At 41.5% G+C, this 15044-nt stretch overlaps 2 protein-coding genes across 7 annotated transcripts in view; both read left to right on the top strand.

Moving 5' to 3' along the window:
* Positions 1–1242: 1242 nt before the first annotated feature.
* On the top strand, positions 1243–5854 carry si:ch211-215i13.3 (brain and acute leukemia cytoplasmic protein). The gene is made up of 3 exons (XM_050034468.1): positions 1243–1594; positions 1819–1943; positions 4387–5854. The coding sequence occupies exons 1-3, from the start codon at positions 1456–1458 to the stop codon at positions 4510–4512; spliced, it is 390 nt and encodes a 129-aa protein (XP_049890425.1). The 5' UTR covers positions 1243–1455; the 3' UTR covers positions 4513–5854.
* Positions 5855–7192: 1338 nt separating this feature from the next.
* The window catches only part of spire1a (spire-type actin nucleation factor 1a), a 36391-nt gene continuing 28539 nt past the window's right edge, over positions 7193–15044 (top strand). For all 6 annotated transcript variants that reach the window (XM_050034978.1, XM_050034977.1, XM_050034975.1 and 3 more), the window contains exons 1-2: positions 7193–7689; positions 13070–13101. In XM_050034978.1, coding sequence (XP_049890935.1) covers positions 7344–7689; positions 13070–13101 — 378 coding nt within the window. In that variant the 5' untranslated portion in view covers positions 7193–7343. The remainder of the gene's footprint in view (positions 7690–13069; positions 13102–15044) is intronic.

Genomic DNA, 15044 nt, shown 5'->3' with positions numbered 1-15044 from the left:
AGAAACTCCCTGATGGCAGAGCGAACAATTTGGGGATTGTCTAGCTTTCATCAGAGATCCTTTGTGAGCAAATGTGTTGATTGGGGTGTCTTGAAGAAATTTATATATTGAACCAAACTCTGACCCAATGAATACTTGTGTAATTTAATGACAGCTATCTCTTTTTCAATTGGCATTTGTTTAAGAGATGCCTTTACCATCATGAGTGTAATTACTACACTTTATGTCCAATATTCACAAACACACTGACTGTGTAGTTTTTCACCTATAACACTAATTTATTTATTTATTATTGTGTGGATTGGATGGTTCAATGTTTGAAGAATGTGGTTTTAACTGTCAGCACATTACAGGAGTAGCACTCCTAATTTTGTTGTGTTTTTTAATGATATGGTGACAATAAAAGGCACTGATTCTGCGGAGTTGCATTTACCATCATTAAATATAATTTGGAGACCAGACCTCACACATGAGCATAACCTCCTGAGACCCCAAAGTCCCAATGTCCTCAAACAAGTGCTACCTACTTAACAGGTGTTATTACTGTTGCTAAAATTGGTCAAATGCGTTGCCATATCAAACTACAAAACTATTGTTTCGGGATTGGCTGCAGACTGACTTGGCAGAGATGGCTGCCATCTTATTTTACATGGATTAGTGTATTGTGCTTTTGCTACCACTAGATGGCACAAAAAAGTGTCCATGGATGAGGACAACAGGTCTGAGTTTTGATCCTTGTGATTCTTTTTATTTTAGTTGTAGTTACTGATAATTATTCATAAAAGTACAAGAGCAAAAACATTTTATAAACATAACTAACTATAGGAAGACTTTGCTTTAAGTTGCCCTGTAGCATTTACAAGTTTATTAACACTTGATAAATGGTTTATACACACTATGTGTTTATTAGCCTTATGTACTTGTCAACAACCATAAGTCACATAAGTGGAGGCTGCTAAAACATGGGCTAATATATCACAATATAGTAAAAAACAACAGGTGTTTTCATAGGAGCAGTTACAATTATTTGCGAATGAACACAAACAAGTTCTCATAGCTGCACACAACTGCATTATTTTTTGAATGATTAAATGTTTAGTTATCAAATGTTTGTAAATAGGGGTAGGCTACTTGAAGTAAAGCGTTAGAGTGATTCTGATTGGTGTAATTGCATATTTGCATGATGATGACGATCTGGAGTTGATGCTCCTCTCAGCCTATCAGCACTCAGGATGGATGCAGATGGATGACGCACACAGTGTGTGGTAATGCTGGTCAGCTGCTGTCTGTGGAGAGCAGCATCCACCAGCAGCAGCAGCAGCAGCAGCAGCTCGGGCTGATGATGGAGACGGAGCCACGGATGGAGCTGCAGTAGTAGAGATCCGGGGAGGATGCAGCGGCTGTTGTGAGACAAACCGAGCCGTGTTTAGCCCGTGTCAGCTGCACCTGCCCTGGATGATTGTCCCGATGGGTTGTGGAGGGAGTCGGGCGGATGCGATCATCGAGCCGAGGTACCATGAGAGCTGGACCAGAGAGACGGAATCGACGTGGCTTACCAACACGGACGTGGAGACCTCTCTGCCAGTAGCAAACAGTAAGCCTCCGCTTTATCTATTTTTACTGCAACATCCCTCATTGCGTTTGTAATAGGCTACACTACAGCCACGCCAATGAGATGCAGGATTCACAAGACTCCAAACACCAGCTGTCAACTCCCTGACAGAGCAGTTTCTTACCTCTGTCATTGTCTTCATGTTGAAGCCAGGGCAAGAATCTGGCTGTGTTTCACATGATAATATCCCAAACTGTTGTCCAAAGGTAAAGCTCTGGAGGCCAGCCTGAGGGAGAAGAGAATGGTGAACACAGGCACCCAGTGTGGGAAGCAGGCCCTCACATCCACTGGCTCCAACCACCAGAGGAGACCCAGACGCTCCTTGACTGAAGTAGGTGCCTCTGGTCTTTGCACACACAGGGATGTGAAGGCAGCATCATGTCTTGTACCCGTCTGTTTACATGACTTCTCATGTGCAGTTCTTCTGTCAGGCTGCTCTGCAGAATCTTCATCAACTTAAAGAGGAATCTGGCTTATGATAGCACACTTCTTAATCTAACTTGCTTTTGTTGGCAGTGACTGGAGAAGAAAATATGAAGGCTTTAGGGAAGAAAGAGCAGCTGGCAGGTATTTGTCTTGTGATCTGAGAAGCAAGATGAGACATGTTCGCAGAGATAGGAACCAAGTTATCCCAGGCTCAGGAGGATACAAATATAGACTACACAACAACACCCACAGTACTGACACTGTAGATCCTACAGTATATATGTACATGTCAGTGTAACTGTATATTATGCAGTGCAGTACTGGGGTACAAGTTTTACATATTGTATACTACTCTATTCACAAAGATGCAGAGCTGAAACAAAAAATTAAAAACAGGCAGACTCTTTTGATGAAATATGAGGATTTGCTGCTTTTCTTTGTCATATTTGACACTACTTGGGGTTTATGATAGTTGAATAAAAGAAACAACTCAAAACATTAAATTAAGATTAAATGTTGCATTCTAAATGAGTGTGTGGGCTGTCACTTCCTGGTGAATCAGTGGACTAGAGTGAAATGTCTTTGTGTTGTCCTGGTGATCGAATAAAACAAGGAGTTAAAACATAGGAAATTATAACTGTAGTTTTCACTATTGTCTCACGTGTTACAGAAAGACAAAAACAACACTGATATAGACAATTAAAAATAAGAGGCTTTGTGTGCATCTATTGACAGAGCATATTTACACTTTACGTTTGTCAATATCTCAGTAACGATGTTTGATTGTCATTCTGGATGAAACCACGGTAAAATTCTTAACAGCAAGTATTATTGTTTCAATGTTTTTTCACCATTAAAGCTGTGTTTGCTTGCTACACTTTGAAAAACTCACGGTAAATACTGTCCAGCATCAACCAAAGATAGCAACAGTCTCTGAGACGCAGGTGCAGCGTGCACAACGTGGGTTTGTTTTGCTATTCCCTAGTTTACAGAGTGGGCGTGCAGCAGGCAAACCCAGAGATTCTACTGGCTTCTTGTCCTCAGTGACACAGACCCTGGAGCACACATTTAAAAGACAGGCTATCTTTAATGTTAATGCACATTTTATATGGTTTTCATATGTTTACAGAAGGTGTTGCGTATGCTGTTATTTTAATGTTTATGCAAACAAAAAGTGCTGCTAATTTTATTTTTGATTCACAACTGATTTTAGTGTGTGCATGGATGGATTACTGAATAGGTCCACCATTCAGAGGCACAGGGGCCCAAATTGTCAGGGGTCCCCTATCGCCTTTATTTGCAAAGTGTCACTCAAACAAAAAAAAACAAACATAAATCAATCCCCCTGGGTTGGGGAGAGTTACAGTACTGCCTCAAGCGAGGGAGTTCAAGTAACTCGGGGTCTTGTTCATGAGTGAGGGTAGAATGGAGTGTGGTTGATGGTCGGTGGTTTGGTGCAGCTTCTGCAGTGATGCAGGTGCTGCGCCGGTCCGTTGTGTTGTTAGAGGGAGCTGAGCCAGAAGGCGAAGCTTTCGATTTACTGGTCCATCTACGTCCCAACCCTCACCTATGGTCATGAGCTCTGGGTAGTGACCGAAAGAATGAGATCACGATACAAGCAGCCGAAGTGAGTTTCCTTCTGGGGTGGGCTCAACCTTAGAGATAGGATACAGAGCTCGGACATCTGGAGGGACTATGGGGTAGAGCAGCTGCTCCTTTGCGTTGAAAGGGGTCCGTTGAGGTGGTTCGGGCATCTGATCAGGATGCCTCCTGGGTGCCTCCTGTTAGAGGTGTTTTGGGCATGTCCAACTGGTAAGAGGCCCTGGGGAAGACCCAGAACACGCTGGAGGGATTACATATCTCATCTGGCCTGAGAATGCCTTGGGGTCCCACAGGAGGAGCTGGAAAGTGTTGGTGCGGAGAGGGACATCTGGGGTGCTTTGCGCGGCCTGCTGCCCCCGCGACCCGGCCCTGGATAGGTGGATGAAAATGGATGGATGGATGGATGTAAATGTGTAGGCTCTAATACTCATGAATAACGGATAGAAAGAGCATGTTTTAATTTCATTGTCATTATTGGGGGCTGAGTTACAAATGTTTTGTTTGTCTGTACAAAACTCATTTAACATTTCAAAAAGATATGAAAAATCAATTCTTCTGACCAAACAAATGACATTTTCAGCAACACAGAAACATAGACTATTGTGTTTTTATTAATTTAACCTTCCTCTTGTGTGCAGGGCTTCAGTGACTCAGGTCTCAGTTGGCCATCGTTGCCCACTCGCTCTCTGTCCGGTGTGGTGACATTTAAATGATGTGACATTCAATACTCTTACATCTTTTCACAGCAAACCACTCGTGAGTCCAAAAGGAGGGCATCAAAAGAGGCCAACGCTTTGTCTAAGGATGGGCAGCCTGTCAATAACAACAGTAGTGGAGACGCCGAACCTGGGAATGTGTGTGATGAAAGATGAAGAAAAGCCATGACTCTGCAGAGAGGGAGATGGCCGGAACTGTGAGAAGTTCACCAAAAGATGGGACAGTGATATACAGAAGTGTGGGGATGATGTTTGCGAGACCTTGGCTGTCGATCTCAGTGGTTTACAACATAAGCACTTGCATAATGTTTCCATCCAAAGATCTTGGGATGCTGCATCTTTGTTGTGCCATTGCAAATGCATGCGTGAAGTGAAGCAGAGGGTGGATCACAAATAGTGCTCCCACTCTCCACCACGCTTTTCTCCCATGCTTAAGTTGCCGGTCAGGGAATGAGTCACTGTGTTAAGCCAACTTTGAAGAAAACAAGAACAGGCTGTCCAGTATGCACATGATAATCACAATCTGCACATCAAATGTTTTCTGTGTGAGGCCTTCCTTAAGAATTTGCTTCAGTTCTTTGTGCAAGTATATTCTTTTTTTCTTTGTGAATGAAAAACAATGACAATGCTGTTTAACCTCAAACATGCTGTAAATTATTTTCATTTAAAAGACCCTGAAGTGCTGTTTAGAAACTGAGGTTTGGAGGTTTGACGCTTGAGGGCTGAAGACTGTCTTCTCCAGCCTTTGCAAGATAAAAAAACAAACACACCCGCATGTGCCTACAATTAATCTGAACTGCTCCTGTTTTCACTTTGAGAGTTTGTTCTGTTCAGCATTATGTGTTCTCTTGCATCTTCTTTTATGTTATATGAAGTTATACCTTATTATTTACCACAATATATTTTAACGATGGGTCATTTGTGTGGCTTACACTGATCTGCATGTTTAATCAATCTCAAATTGATTCAGCGCTGATGGCTAAATGTCTCTGCCTAAACATTATCAAAAGCAAGCTGTCAGAAATAAAACTTTTTGCTTATTTGGTACACGTGACAATGGAAAACTGCACTGAGAAGTGCATTCAAGATGGTTCATGAGCAGAGTGACAGTTATGGCCAGCAGATGGTGTTGTTGATCAGCTGGAGTCTTTAAGAAAACCTGTCTGAACTGACATTTTATGCTTATGATAACTGTTACTTGTCAAGAGTTCACTGAGATGATAATGCTGAGATGTTTACAGACCAACTTTTGTGACTGGAAACAACATTTTGACACACAGGATCTGCATCACTTTTCTTCTTTGAATTAAAATTGTCAGCTTCTTAAGTTGTGAAACCCAGAAAAATGTGATATGTGCAGTCATTTCTCGTTAGCTCCAGGCAAAGACAAAAGCAGAATTAATTGACCTAAATCAATAAGCCAATATATATGTTGCTTAATGTTATTTACCAAGTGCTGAGCACAGCTTGATATTAAAAACAAGCAATGGTGAAAGACATACGAATATTCTTTACTTGATTAAATGTGGAAATATTGCTGCAAAAATGTACTGAATTACAAGTAAAAGTCCTGCATTTAAAAACTTAAGTATTTTTTGAGTATTAGCAGTTAAAGTTTCAAGTAACAAACATGCCAACAGGAGATACAAAGGGCGCCATTTAGAATGTCTGTGTTGTCAAGTTGTTTACTTTGGGGGAATTGTGTAAATAGTAATGCAAATAAATAAATAAAATAATAAAAAAAATAAATAAATCAGTAATTACAGCTGCCAAAAAAAGTGGTCGAGCAGAAGTACTAAGCAGCATACAATGAAATGAAGTACCTTAAAGTTTTAGTGCAGGGTTCACTTGCAAAACCAGATAATTCGGCTTTTATTTATTTTCCAAATTTATTGTATTTTTTTGCACTCCAGGGAATAGCCTAGTAGTTCTGTGGGTTGAGTCTTAGGATGGCATAGAGCCACTGTAGGTGCAAGCAGGGGAAAAATATGGAGTGAAACAAATAAGATTTGTCTAGGGAAAATAAACAAGAGATTGATGATACTGTGCTGACCTTTAATTAACTTAATTCAGTGTGGATCTTTTTTATTAGTTGCTTCCCTAGTTATTATTAATGATTGTTTTAAAGATATATGGTTCGGGAGTATGAACTTTTGTTTATACCTCTGGGGGCATGCCAAAAAAAGTTTGAGAACCACTAGAAAAGTCTATTGGTCAAACTGGTGTTGTTTTTTCCCCCCATAAATTATTGTATATACTGATAATTTTTATAAATATGTTTTTAAAAATTCTTGCTAGAGTCGTCCAGAATGAACAAACCAAACACTGACTCTAGACAGGGCCCTTCCACTTCCGTGTCGACCACAGTAGTTATTCAACATTTGAACAGGTTTTAATCACCTGGTCCATTTGTTTTATAGAGGTAGAGACCTCTGCGGAGAATTCAGCTCCTGGCAAAACCTCCTGAACAATGATCATGGAAGGAATTCTAATGGGAGAAATTTCAGCTTGTTGCAACCTGCAGTCCTCACCACTAGATGCCACTAAATCCTACGCACTGTCCCTTTAATAATTTTTAATCTGTTTTTTGTGAATGAACGCCATTTTGAATTTTGTTACATTCCACCTCATGAGCTAAAGCATTAAAATTCACCACTGCAATGTATGGTGTGACCTCAGGGACACTCCAATATATTGTGTTTTTTTTTTTTATTATGGAATCTGGACTACAAAACCTGATGGCGGACTACAAAATGACGCATGAAGGCGTCATGCGCAGTAAACCGGCGGGCACAGAGACCACGCGGAACGTGCTGACAGCTAGCAAACTGTCGTTCACAGTGAACCGTTGGTGCTCTCCGTTCACACCGGGGACATATCATTTGATTGAGAGGTTAACGTCTGACCGAGGGACTCTGAACTATTAGCCTCATTTCGTTTTTTTCTCGTTTTTTATCTTTAAATTGTGCGGTTATGATGAGGTGAGGATGGCCAAGCGACCGGGGACTGACGAAGGGATGTTGACTTCGCCGACGATTCTCCGGGATTTCTCCGCCGATATGAACAGCGGGGACGTGAACATGGACTGCAGCGAGGGCGCCGCGGACGTCTCCTTGGAAGAAATACTCACACTGTACAACCAGCCGATAAACGAGGAGCAGGCATGGGCTGTGTGTTATCAGTGTTGTCGGACTTTAGCGCAGAAACACCGGAGGAAAAGCTCCACGTCCGCCGGTGCGTCGGCCGTCGGCTGCCCGAGGAGGATTGAGGGACCCGGGGATGTGTGGATCGGGAGAGACGGGACTGTGAAACTGCACTTTGAAGACAGCACAGGTAAACGAGCCGAGCAGCCAGGTGTCGGGGAAACATTTTGAGTAACTGCGCAGTTTATACGACACACACTGATATCTCAACAGGCTGCCGACAATGAAGCATTTTCCTTCACATCACTCACAAACCGACGGAGCATCCCTACAAAGAGGCCATATTGTTGTGGCTGTCTGCTTCCAGCCATGTGGTGAATTTGTTTACAGACGCCCGATGCGATTATTAAATATACATCACAGATCACTGCATAGCTTCAGGGGATCAAAAACACAGAGAAAGCTTTATCATCAATTATGACAGAGAGGATTGTGTTGTTCACGACACAATCTAATATTTACATCATAAACATGGCTTACATTGCTGCTTCATTCAAACGGGTGTGTTAGCAGGGCTGGCTCAGACAGGCTGCTGTGGATTTGTGTTTGAAATCATGCTCCTGCAGCGGTCAGTTAGCTACAGTAAACAATGAACCATGTGATGGATTCAAACTGCAGAGCACTTTGGGCCCAGTCCAGAGCAAAGCTATATAGTCTGCATCAAGGGCTACAGTGGAATACTGGACAAAAGCCAAATACAGATGACTCACGTTGCTGCTAACAGCCTCATTATTTATGTTGTGACATTAGGTGAGGTCACAGATACATACAAGTGTCGGAGCAGATGCTTGGTGTGGGCTGCATGCACCTGAGGGGGATGGAAACACGTTTTAATATGTAAAATAGTAAAGTGGAAGCTTGCATGCACATGGGCTGCATACAGTAGAGCCACTCACTTGTGGTAGGTTTGTGTTCCACCTTGACTATTTACCTCAGAGTTGAAGCAATTTATTGATGCGTTGATCAGTCTATTTACAGAAAATTAATTTGCAACAATCTTGACAATCCTTTAAGCAAAAAACATCCAGAATGTCACTCACACCAGCTGCTCATTGCATATATTTGCTTATTTTTGTGATATTAAGATTAATACTTTTGGGTTTTGGACAGTTAGTTGAACAAAACAAGCAATATGAGGACCCTTTTCACTATATTCTGACATTTTATAGACCAAACTAGTTGATAAATAATCAGTTTCAGCCCTAATGTACCTGACAACAGGCTACTTGTCTGGCATCATGGACAGGAACAGGCATATCAAATTCCAGTGCAAATGACTTGGTCACTGATATCTTTTGCTATAGTCGAGCATAGATTTACATTTGGACACTAGCTGAGAACAGTCACCTACTGGAAAAACTGCCATTACTGTGGGTCTCCACTATTTCAAAGGAACTTCTGCAAGGCCTCTTCCATTAAACCAGTTCAGGTGTGTAGAAAGATGTACAGACTTAGTGTCTTAAAGCCTGCTGGAAAGATAGTCTTGAACTGGGCTGTCTGTGCAGCATAAAGATGCAAATTCGTTTGAAATTAGAGCTACATGACCAGAGAAAACAAAGGAAAAGGGCTGTGGCGTTTGCTTTTGCTCAAGAGGTATAAAACGTACAACAAGGATAATGCACTGCGTCACACCAGACCAATAAACACTCGCGCTGATGGGTGTTGTAATGTGAGCTTGACCATTTTGACACAGCAAACAATATGGCGGCCAGCTGGTACAATCTCAAATTACAGTGAAATAGGTTACTAAAAAATATTTTAGGTGAGAAAGGAAAGGTAAGGCACCCTCTACCTGTTCACAAATTCTCATATTTCAGCCAAACAGTGCGCTAAAATGTGTTTCTTGAGACCTTTTAGGCGTAAAATAGGCAATGTAGTAACAGAATCTTGATTTATTTTTGATCAGTGCTGCCTAGTTGTACAGATTGATCTGTGTTTGGTCTGAATTTGAGTGAGAGAAAGAGGGGTGGGTCTCTCTCTTGGTCTGCTTCTATAAGAAGGAGGGAAATTTACCGTAGTTCATTACACACACTACCCACGTTTTTATGATACAAAGCTGGTTAAAAATCAGCAAAGTATCCCTTTAACTGCATTCCATTAATACGTGAGAGATAAACCTGGGTGTGGGAGGAGGTGGTGTGGCTGTCAGTGTAGCCTCAGGCACAGAGGTTATATTCTGTCTCTCCTGGGAGCCTATTAGCCACCTTGCTTCTTATTCTCCCCTCCCGTAAACCCCCTCAGTCCAGCCCTCCCTCAACTCAGCATATTTATTGAGCCAGTGCAGTAATGTTTGCTGTGTGTGGAAATTACACTCTCAGTATAAACAGACTGCTGAGAGTCTTGACGCTGCTAAAAATAGAGTAAATGTGATGATTAGATGCACAGACTTCAGAAGTCTTGACTGCAGATGAGTTTGGAGATTACGACAGCGTCCTTTGCTGCTCCTCTGGCTGGTGGCTGAGGTATTTTGGGCCAGTTCAGCCTCAGCTCTGTCCTGATTCTTATTGGGCCTGGCGATGAGAGAGACGTGAGACCGATTAGGCTTCCAGTGGCTCGTTCGCCCCTTTTTGAAGTTGTTACCCCAGCAGAAAATCAATGGTTGTGCAGTCTGTGCAAAAGTCAGGGACAAGGTGACATTATTTGGCCAGCAACCAGACCACAAACACTGAGGCCTTCAAGTCACTTTTCCTTTCTTACTGCTTGTATCAAGATGTCGTTTGCATTTTTGCGCCGCATGGTAAACAGAATCCGACTAATAAGCAGCGCAGATACAGTCTGCACTCTGCAGTCAGATCAATTCACACGGAGCATGGGGAAGAATATGTTCACTCCCACTCCATGTTGCCTAGGGCCTGAATGAAGCCTGAATGCTGCATCAAGATGAGACACTTGTCTACCCCAAGATTTCCAATGATTCATACACACAGTGCAGGGGATTTTTTCCTTTTTAGTTGATTTGATGCACGCAGTTTTTACCTGGTGTGTTACTCATAGAGTTGATCTGGTTATTTAAGTCAGTGGATGGGTATAAATAAGGATATAACATCACTTCTGTATTCATTTCTTAGAATGAAGGTCAGTGATGAATAAAAAATAAAACTTCTGAAAATTTCAGTCTGGTAGAAAAACCTTACATCTACCCATCTGTATAACATTCTCTGTGAACCCCTTTTCTCACCAGCACAGAGGCTGATATTTCTCTGAATAGGATAGTCTGGGTGACACTGCACGCTGCTCCAAATATGTCCACTGTGACTTACTCGCTCTAGGAGAGACGAGGGCCCTGGCCAAGCCATCGCTCCTTGGCTGGGACAAACAGAGGAGCCAGTGTTCCCCAGATGAGCGTTGGTGGATGGCTGTTTATTTTTTTCCTCCCGTCTGTCGGCTGTAATTCATAGTGACCTACGCAGAATCATGCTACACTTTGAGACAAGTATTTCCCGTAAATGTCTCTGTAAAGAAGTACTTACCCACCGAAGAACTGTTTGTCAATCAGGTGGACACCTTGAATTTGTGAAGAAAACTTTTGTTTTTTTTCTGCACGCTGTCTTGGAAACCAGTGAACATAATGATTTATTAATTGGGGGCCACTTTTAACAACAGCAAAATAAATCAAAACCCCTTTTCCATGGGCCAAAAATTCCACTAACAACTTTGAATTTATTGGGAAACGTTACCATTGGCAATCATCCCAGGCACAGGTCACTCTGCAGTACGCACAGGTATTCGTTGGCTCCAGTTCCTATTGGCTTCGGTTGGCAGTTACAGAAATATATAACACCTGGGTGAACACAATAATTTTTAGCTCCTTTGCCCTCACAATGCAATAACAGATCGCCACAAAATACTGCCTCTGTCCAAGCAGCGCTAAAACATCATCAAAATTTAGTCACCACTGAGTTTGAGAGATTCCATACTGCTTTCCTCTGTTTACTAGGGCCCATGCGGGATGTAAACCATGACACAACAGAAAAAAAGGCATACTCGTCTGCCGCTGTAGTCTACAGTCAGTGGGAAAGGATTCTGTGGACTATTTTTTTTTTAATGGGTTTTCCGGCGTTTAAAAAATACCCACATACATGCGCTAATGATGGTGGAAAAAGGGTTCAACTCTCACACAACTCGTGCAGTATAATCCAAGTCTCATTTATCCTGTCATGTGGCTAGGTACTTCCCAAACACTTTAATTTTTGCCCAAAAACCTTAGCATCGGTGTCAGGCTTTGAAGAGCGCATAGATTAGCTTCACTTTCATTTCAGTTTCAAACGGTACGGTTTTAGCAAACGTGAATGTGTTTGGAAAGTACTGAGCATACGACTGGATAAATGAGACTTGGATTACACAGTAGTAAGTTGTGTGACAGTTCGTAGACGGATGTTTTGATATAGATTTGCTTTTCAATCAGTAAAGCAATATGTTTTCTGTTTTCCTTGGAGACATGCAAGAAACAGTTTTCACAGCATGACTAATTGATATACAAATGGTTATTTTGTGGAAGAGGTATTCTTTTAAAGGTCCATGTGGGGAAAAAATGCAGTAGTATGCAGCCACAGCAGTCAGAGTAGTCCCATTTAATTGAAAAGTGCTCAATGACTTCCTCAATTGATAGGTTTTAAACTGAAATGGCACTTGTATTAGCATTCAGAGACATCACACATCTGGCCAAGTGTCTCATTTATATGCAATGGCCTAATTTTACACTCTGGACTGGTGTTAAAGTCTGCAGATATATCTCTGTATTTGTACTTTCACCCCTGATGTTACTCTTACCGGCAGTTAATCTGTGTGCCAATCACCATACGTGCTAGTGATTAGCTGTCAAACTTTAAAGTGCATGTAATTATTCAGTGTGGGAAAGACTGCACTTCTGAGCTCTTACATCAAATCCAGAGGTAAAGCTGTGCTGGAAAGGCCATTAATAGAACAAGAGATAAGATTATCAAAGCTTTCGTATAAGCTTTTGTCAGTAGGGGAAAGAGAAACTTCAGGTTTTTCCTGTCCATTTAGGTTCCTGTGATTTGTTGTTCTGTTAGGAAAAGGTTTATAGTGTATGTAAGAGGGCATGATCAAGGTTGAGTTTTTTTTTTTCATTTCAGAGGGGTTTCCATGGAAATGGTGAATAGAGGGCAATGTCTTTCTCTTGAGTATGAGGGAGCAGTCATATCAGTGTAGCCAGTCCCCAGTGGCAGGTTTTGACACCTCCATTTGCCTCAGGCAGTGTGCAGTGACTGCAGAGAAAACATAATCATTTATTCACTCAGTAGTTTTACAGTCGATATCAGCGCTGTCGAGTAATCACGCTCCCTCTACACAGTCTCCTCTCCGCTCTCACATTTAATAATTAATGTTTTGTAACGCTGTGTGAGGTGTGTGTTTTCTCTGCCTTTAAAGATGTCTTGCTTAATTGTACACAAGATGCACATGAATAATTCAGAGGGTGTGTTTGCACAATTAATAACTGTCCACAGTGTTTATGAGTGTGAATAACTCTCAATCTTCTGTCATTACAGATAAATACCAACCGGCCCCCACGTCATTAGAGGTGAGTTTCACATTACAGTCTCCATTGTTCAGTTTTGAAAATAAGTTTTCCTTTTCAGCGCACTGGTAGAGTGCTTTGCTATTAGACACAATCCCTTAGTTTTATTTCCCCTCAAGACAGAATGTGCTGTTATTGAATGAATGTTAATTCAGTTATCAGATTTCTTTTCACTCCACAACCGTCATGCATTATTTAGTTTGCTTAATCATGCGAACACATACAAAACTATTTCAGAATCTGTTTTTCACAGCTTGCCCACCACTTGTTAGCAATTCCACCACAAGTAGGCTGGTGTGGCCGCTGTGCTGCAATATTGTTGACACTGGCCTTGAGAAAAATATTTCCTTGTTATTGAGCCAATGCAGGAAGACATTTAACATTAACCGATTATCAATATTGGTTGAAGTTGTGATCTTTTCTTGTGTGTAGGGCCTCTTTATTATCTTTAGGAAGTGGTAGAAATCTGCTTGTCCCAGAGATTGAGCCCTGACCTGTGATGCACTAAACACGTTTGAGTGGGAGTGAGCGCTACACAAAATGCACTCTCTGCTTTGTTCTTTAGTCATTGTGTTTGCTGCACTTTGATGCAGATGAGCACTTAAAAGCGACCACGACTTCTTGTCCTTTTGTTCATAAAAGCATTACTCTCTGCACCATTATGCGCTCATCACCAAAACCTTGTGGAGAGGTCATATGTCCAGTGTGTGTTTGGCCAAGCAAGGTACACTGTACAATCCTGGGAGGAGAAGTTTCTCTCACAGCTTCGTGATGTGTACATAGACTAATTACACAGAGAGTCCTCTGTCAACTCTGAGCACAGCAGTCTGATCGTTTTACATGTTTGTCTTGTAGTTCATGTGATCACAGGCATGCACAGTATGAGTGTCTTTGCATGGCTTAGTTAGAAATGGAATTCCTCAGCCTCAGCTGATAGTCCCTTCCTCTCCTCCTTTTCTTGTTCTTGTGCTATGTTTTGCTACTTTTTTTTTTTTTTTAAAGATATTTTTTAGGGCATTTTTTGCCTTTTATTGATAGGATAGTGAGGTGTGAAGGGGGGAGAGAGAGAGGGAGAGACATGCAGCAAAGGGCCACAGGCTGGAGTTGAACCCGGGCCGCTGTGACAACAGCCTTGTACATGGGGCACCTGCTCTACCACTAAGCCACCGACGCCCTAGCGTTATGTTTTGCTACTTGATACTGGGCTGATCCATGCATCATTGGCTTTGTGAATAAACAGGGTGTGTTTACCTCAGAAATGCATAACATCTTGCACAATGGTTATTTGAGGCGATCAGCATGACAGTTCCTCAGAAGTGATGGCATGGCTAAACCTTGAGGAAATGTCGAGTTTTAAAAAATGTATTTCTGTTTCTTAGTTTTATGGATTGATAGCTTAAGCACAAATATAGTCACTTGTTTGAGCTCTCTGATAGAGTCAATGGCTTGTTTTTCCAAATCATGCTAAAAACAATAGCAATGTTTGGCTGTCAGTCTGTCCACCATTTTGGTCTAGACTGAAATATCTCAGCAACTACTGGATTGATTCCTATTAAACTTGTTAAAGACATTTATGGTCCCCATTTATGACCAGTAACCTGCAAAAACTTATGACATTCACCCTCAGCTGTACTTTGTGTTTACTGCTAATTTAATTTAATTAGCATGCTAACATGCTAAACAAAGATGGTAATCATGGTAGACATTACACTTGCTAAATGTAAGCGTGTTAGCATTTAGCTCAAAGCACAGCGGCCTCACAGCAGAGCCGATAGCATCGCTGTAGACAGTTTTATCTTAATTGTCCCACCTGATATTTAAAAAAAAAAAAAGATTAAAGAAGTATTTCAGTACTGCAAAGATGGTCTTTTCATAAAACGTTGTAGAAAGATGTAAATACTTTAGAAATTGGTGCTATATGACAGAGAAAACAGAAAAAAATTGCT

This window comes from Epinephelus moara, chromosome 22 (genome assembly GCF_006386435.1).
Source record: "Epinephelus moara isolate mb chromosome 22, YSFRI_EMoa_1.0, whole genome shotgun sequence".
Classification (NCBI taxonomy): domain Eukaryota; kingdom Metazoa; phylum Chordata; class Actinopteri; order Perciformes; family Serranidae; genus Epinephelus; species Epinephelus moara.
This window is presented reverse-complemented; position numbering and strand designations above follow the sequence as displayed.

Bases quoted from the DNA above. Each gene is read 5' to 3' on its own strand.
- si:ch211-215i13.3 (XM_050034468.1), top strand. From the start codon at position 1,456: ATGATTGTCCCGATGGGTTGTGGAGGGAGTCGGGCGGATGCGATCATC. The intron at 1,595-1,818 runs GTAAGCCTCCGC...TGTTGTCCAAAG, and splicing joins CTCTCTGCCAGTAGCAAACA to GTAAAGCTCTGGAGGCCAGC. The intron at 1,944-4,386 runs GTAGGTGCCTCT...ATCTTTTCACAG, and splicing joins CCAGACGCTCCTTGACTGAA to CAAACCACTCGTGAGTCCAA.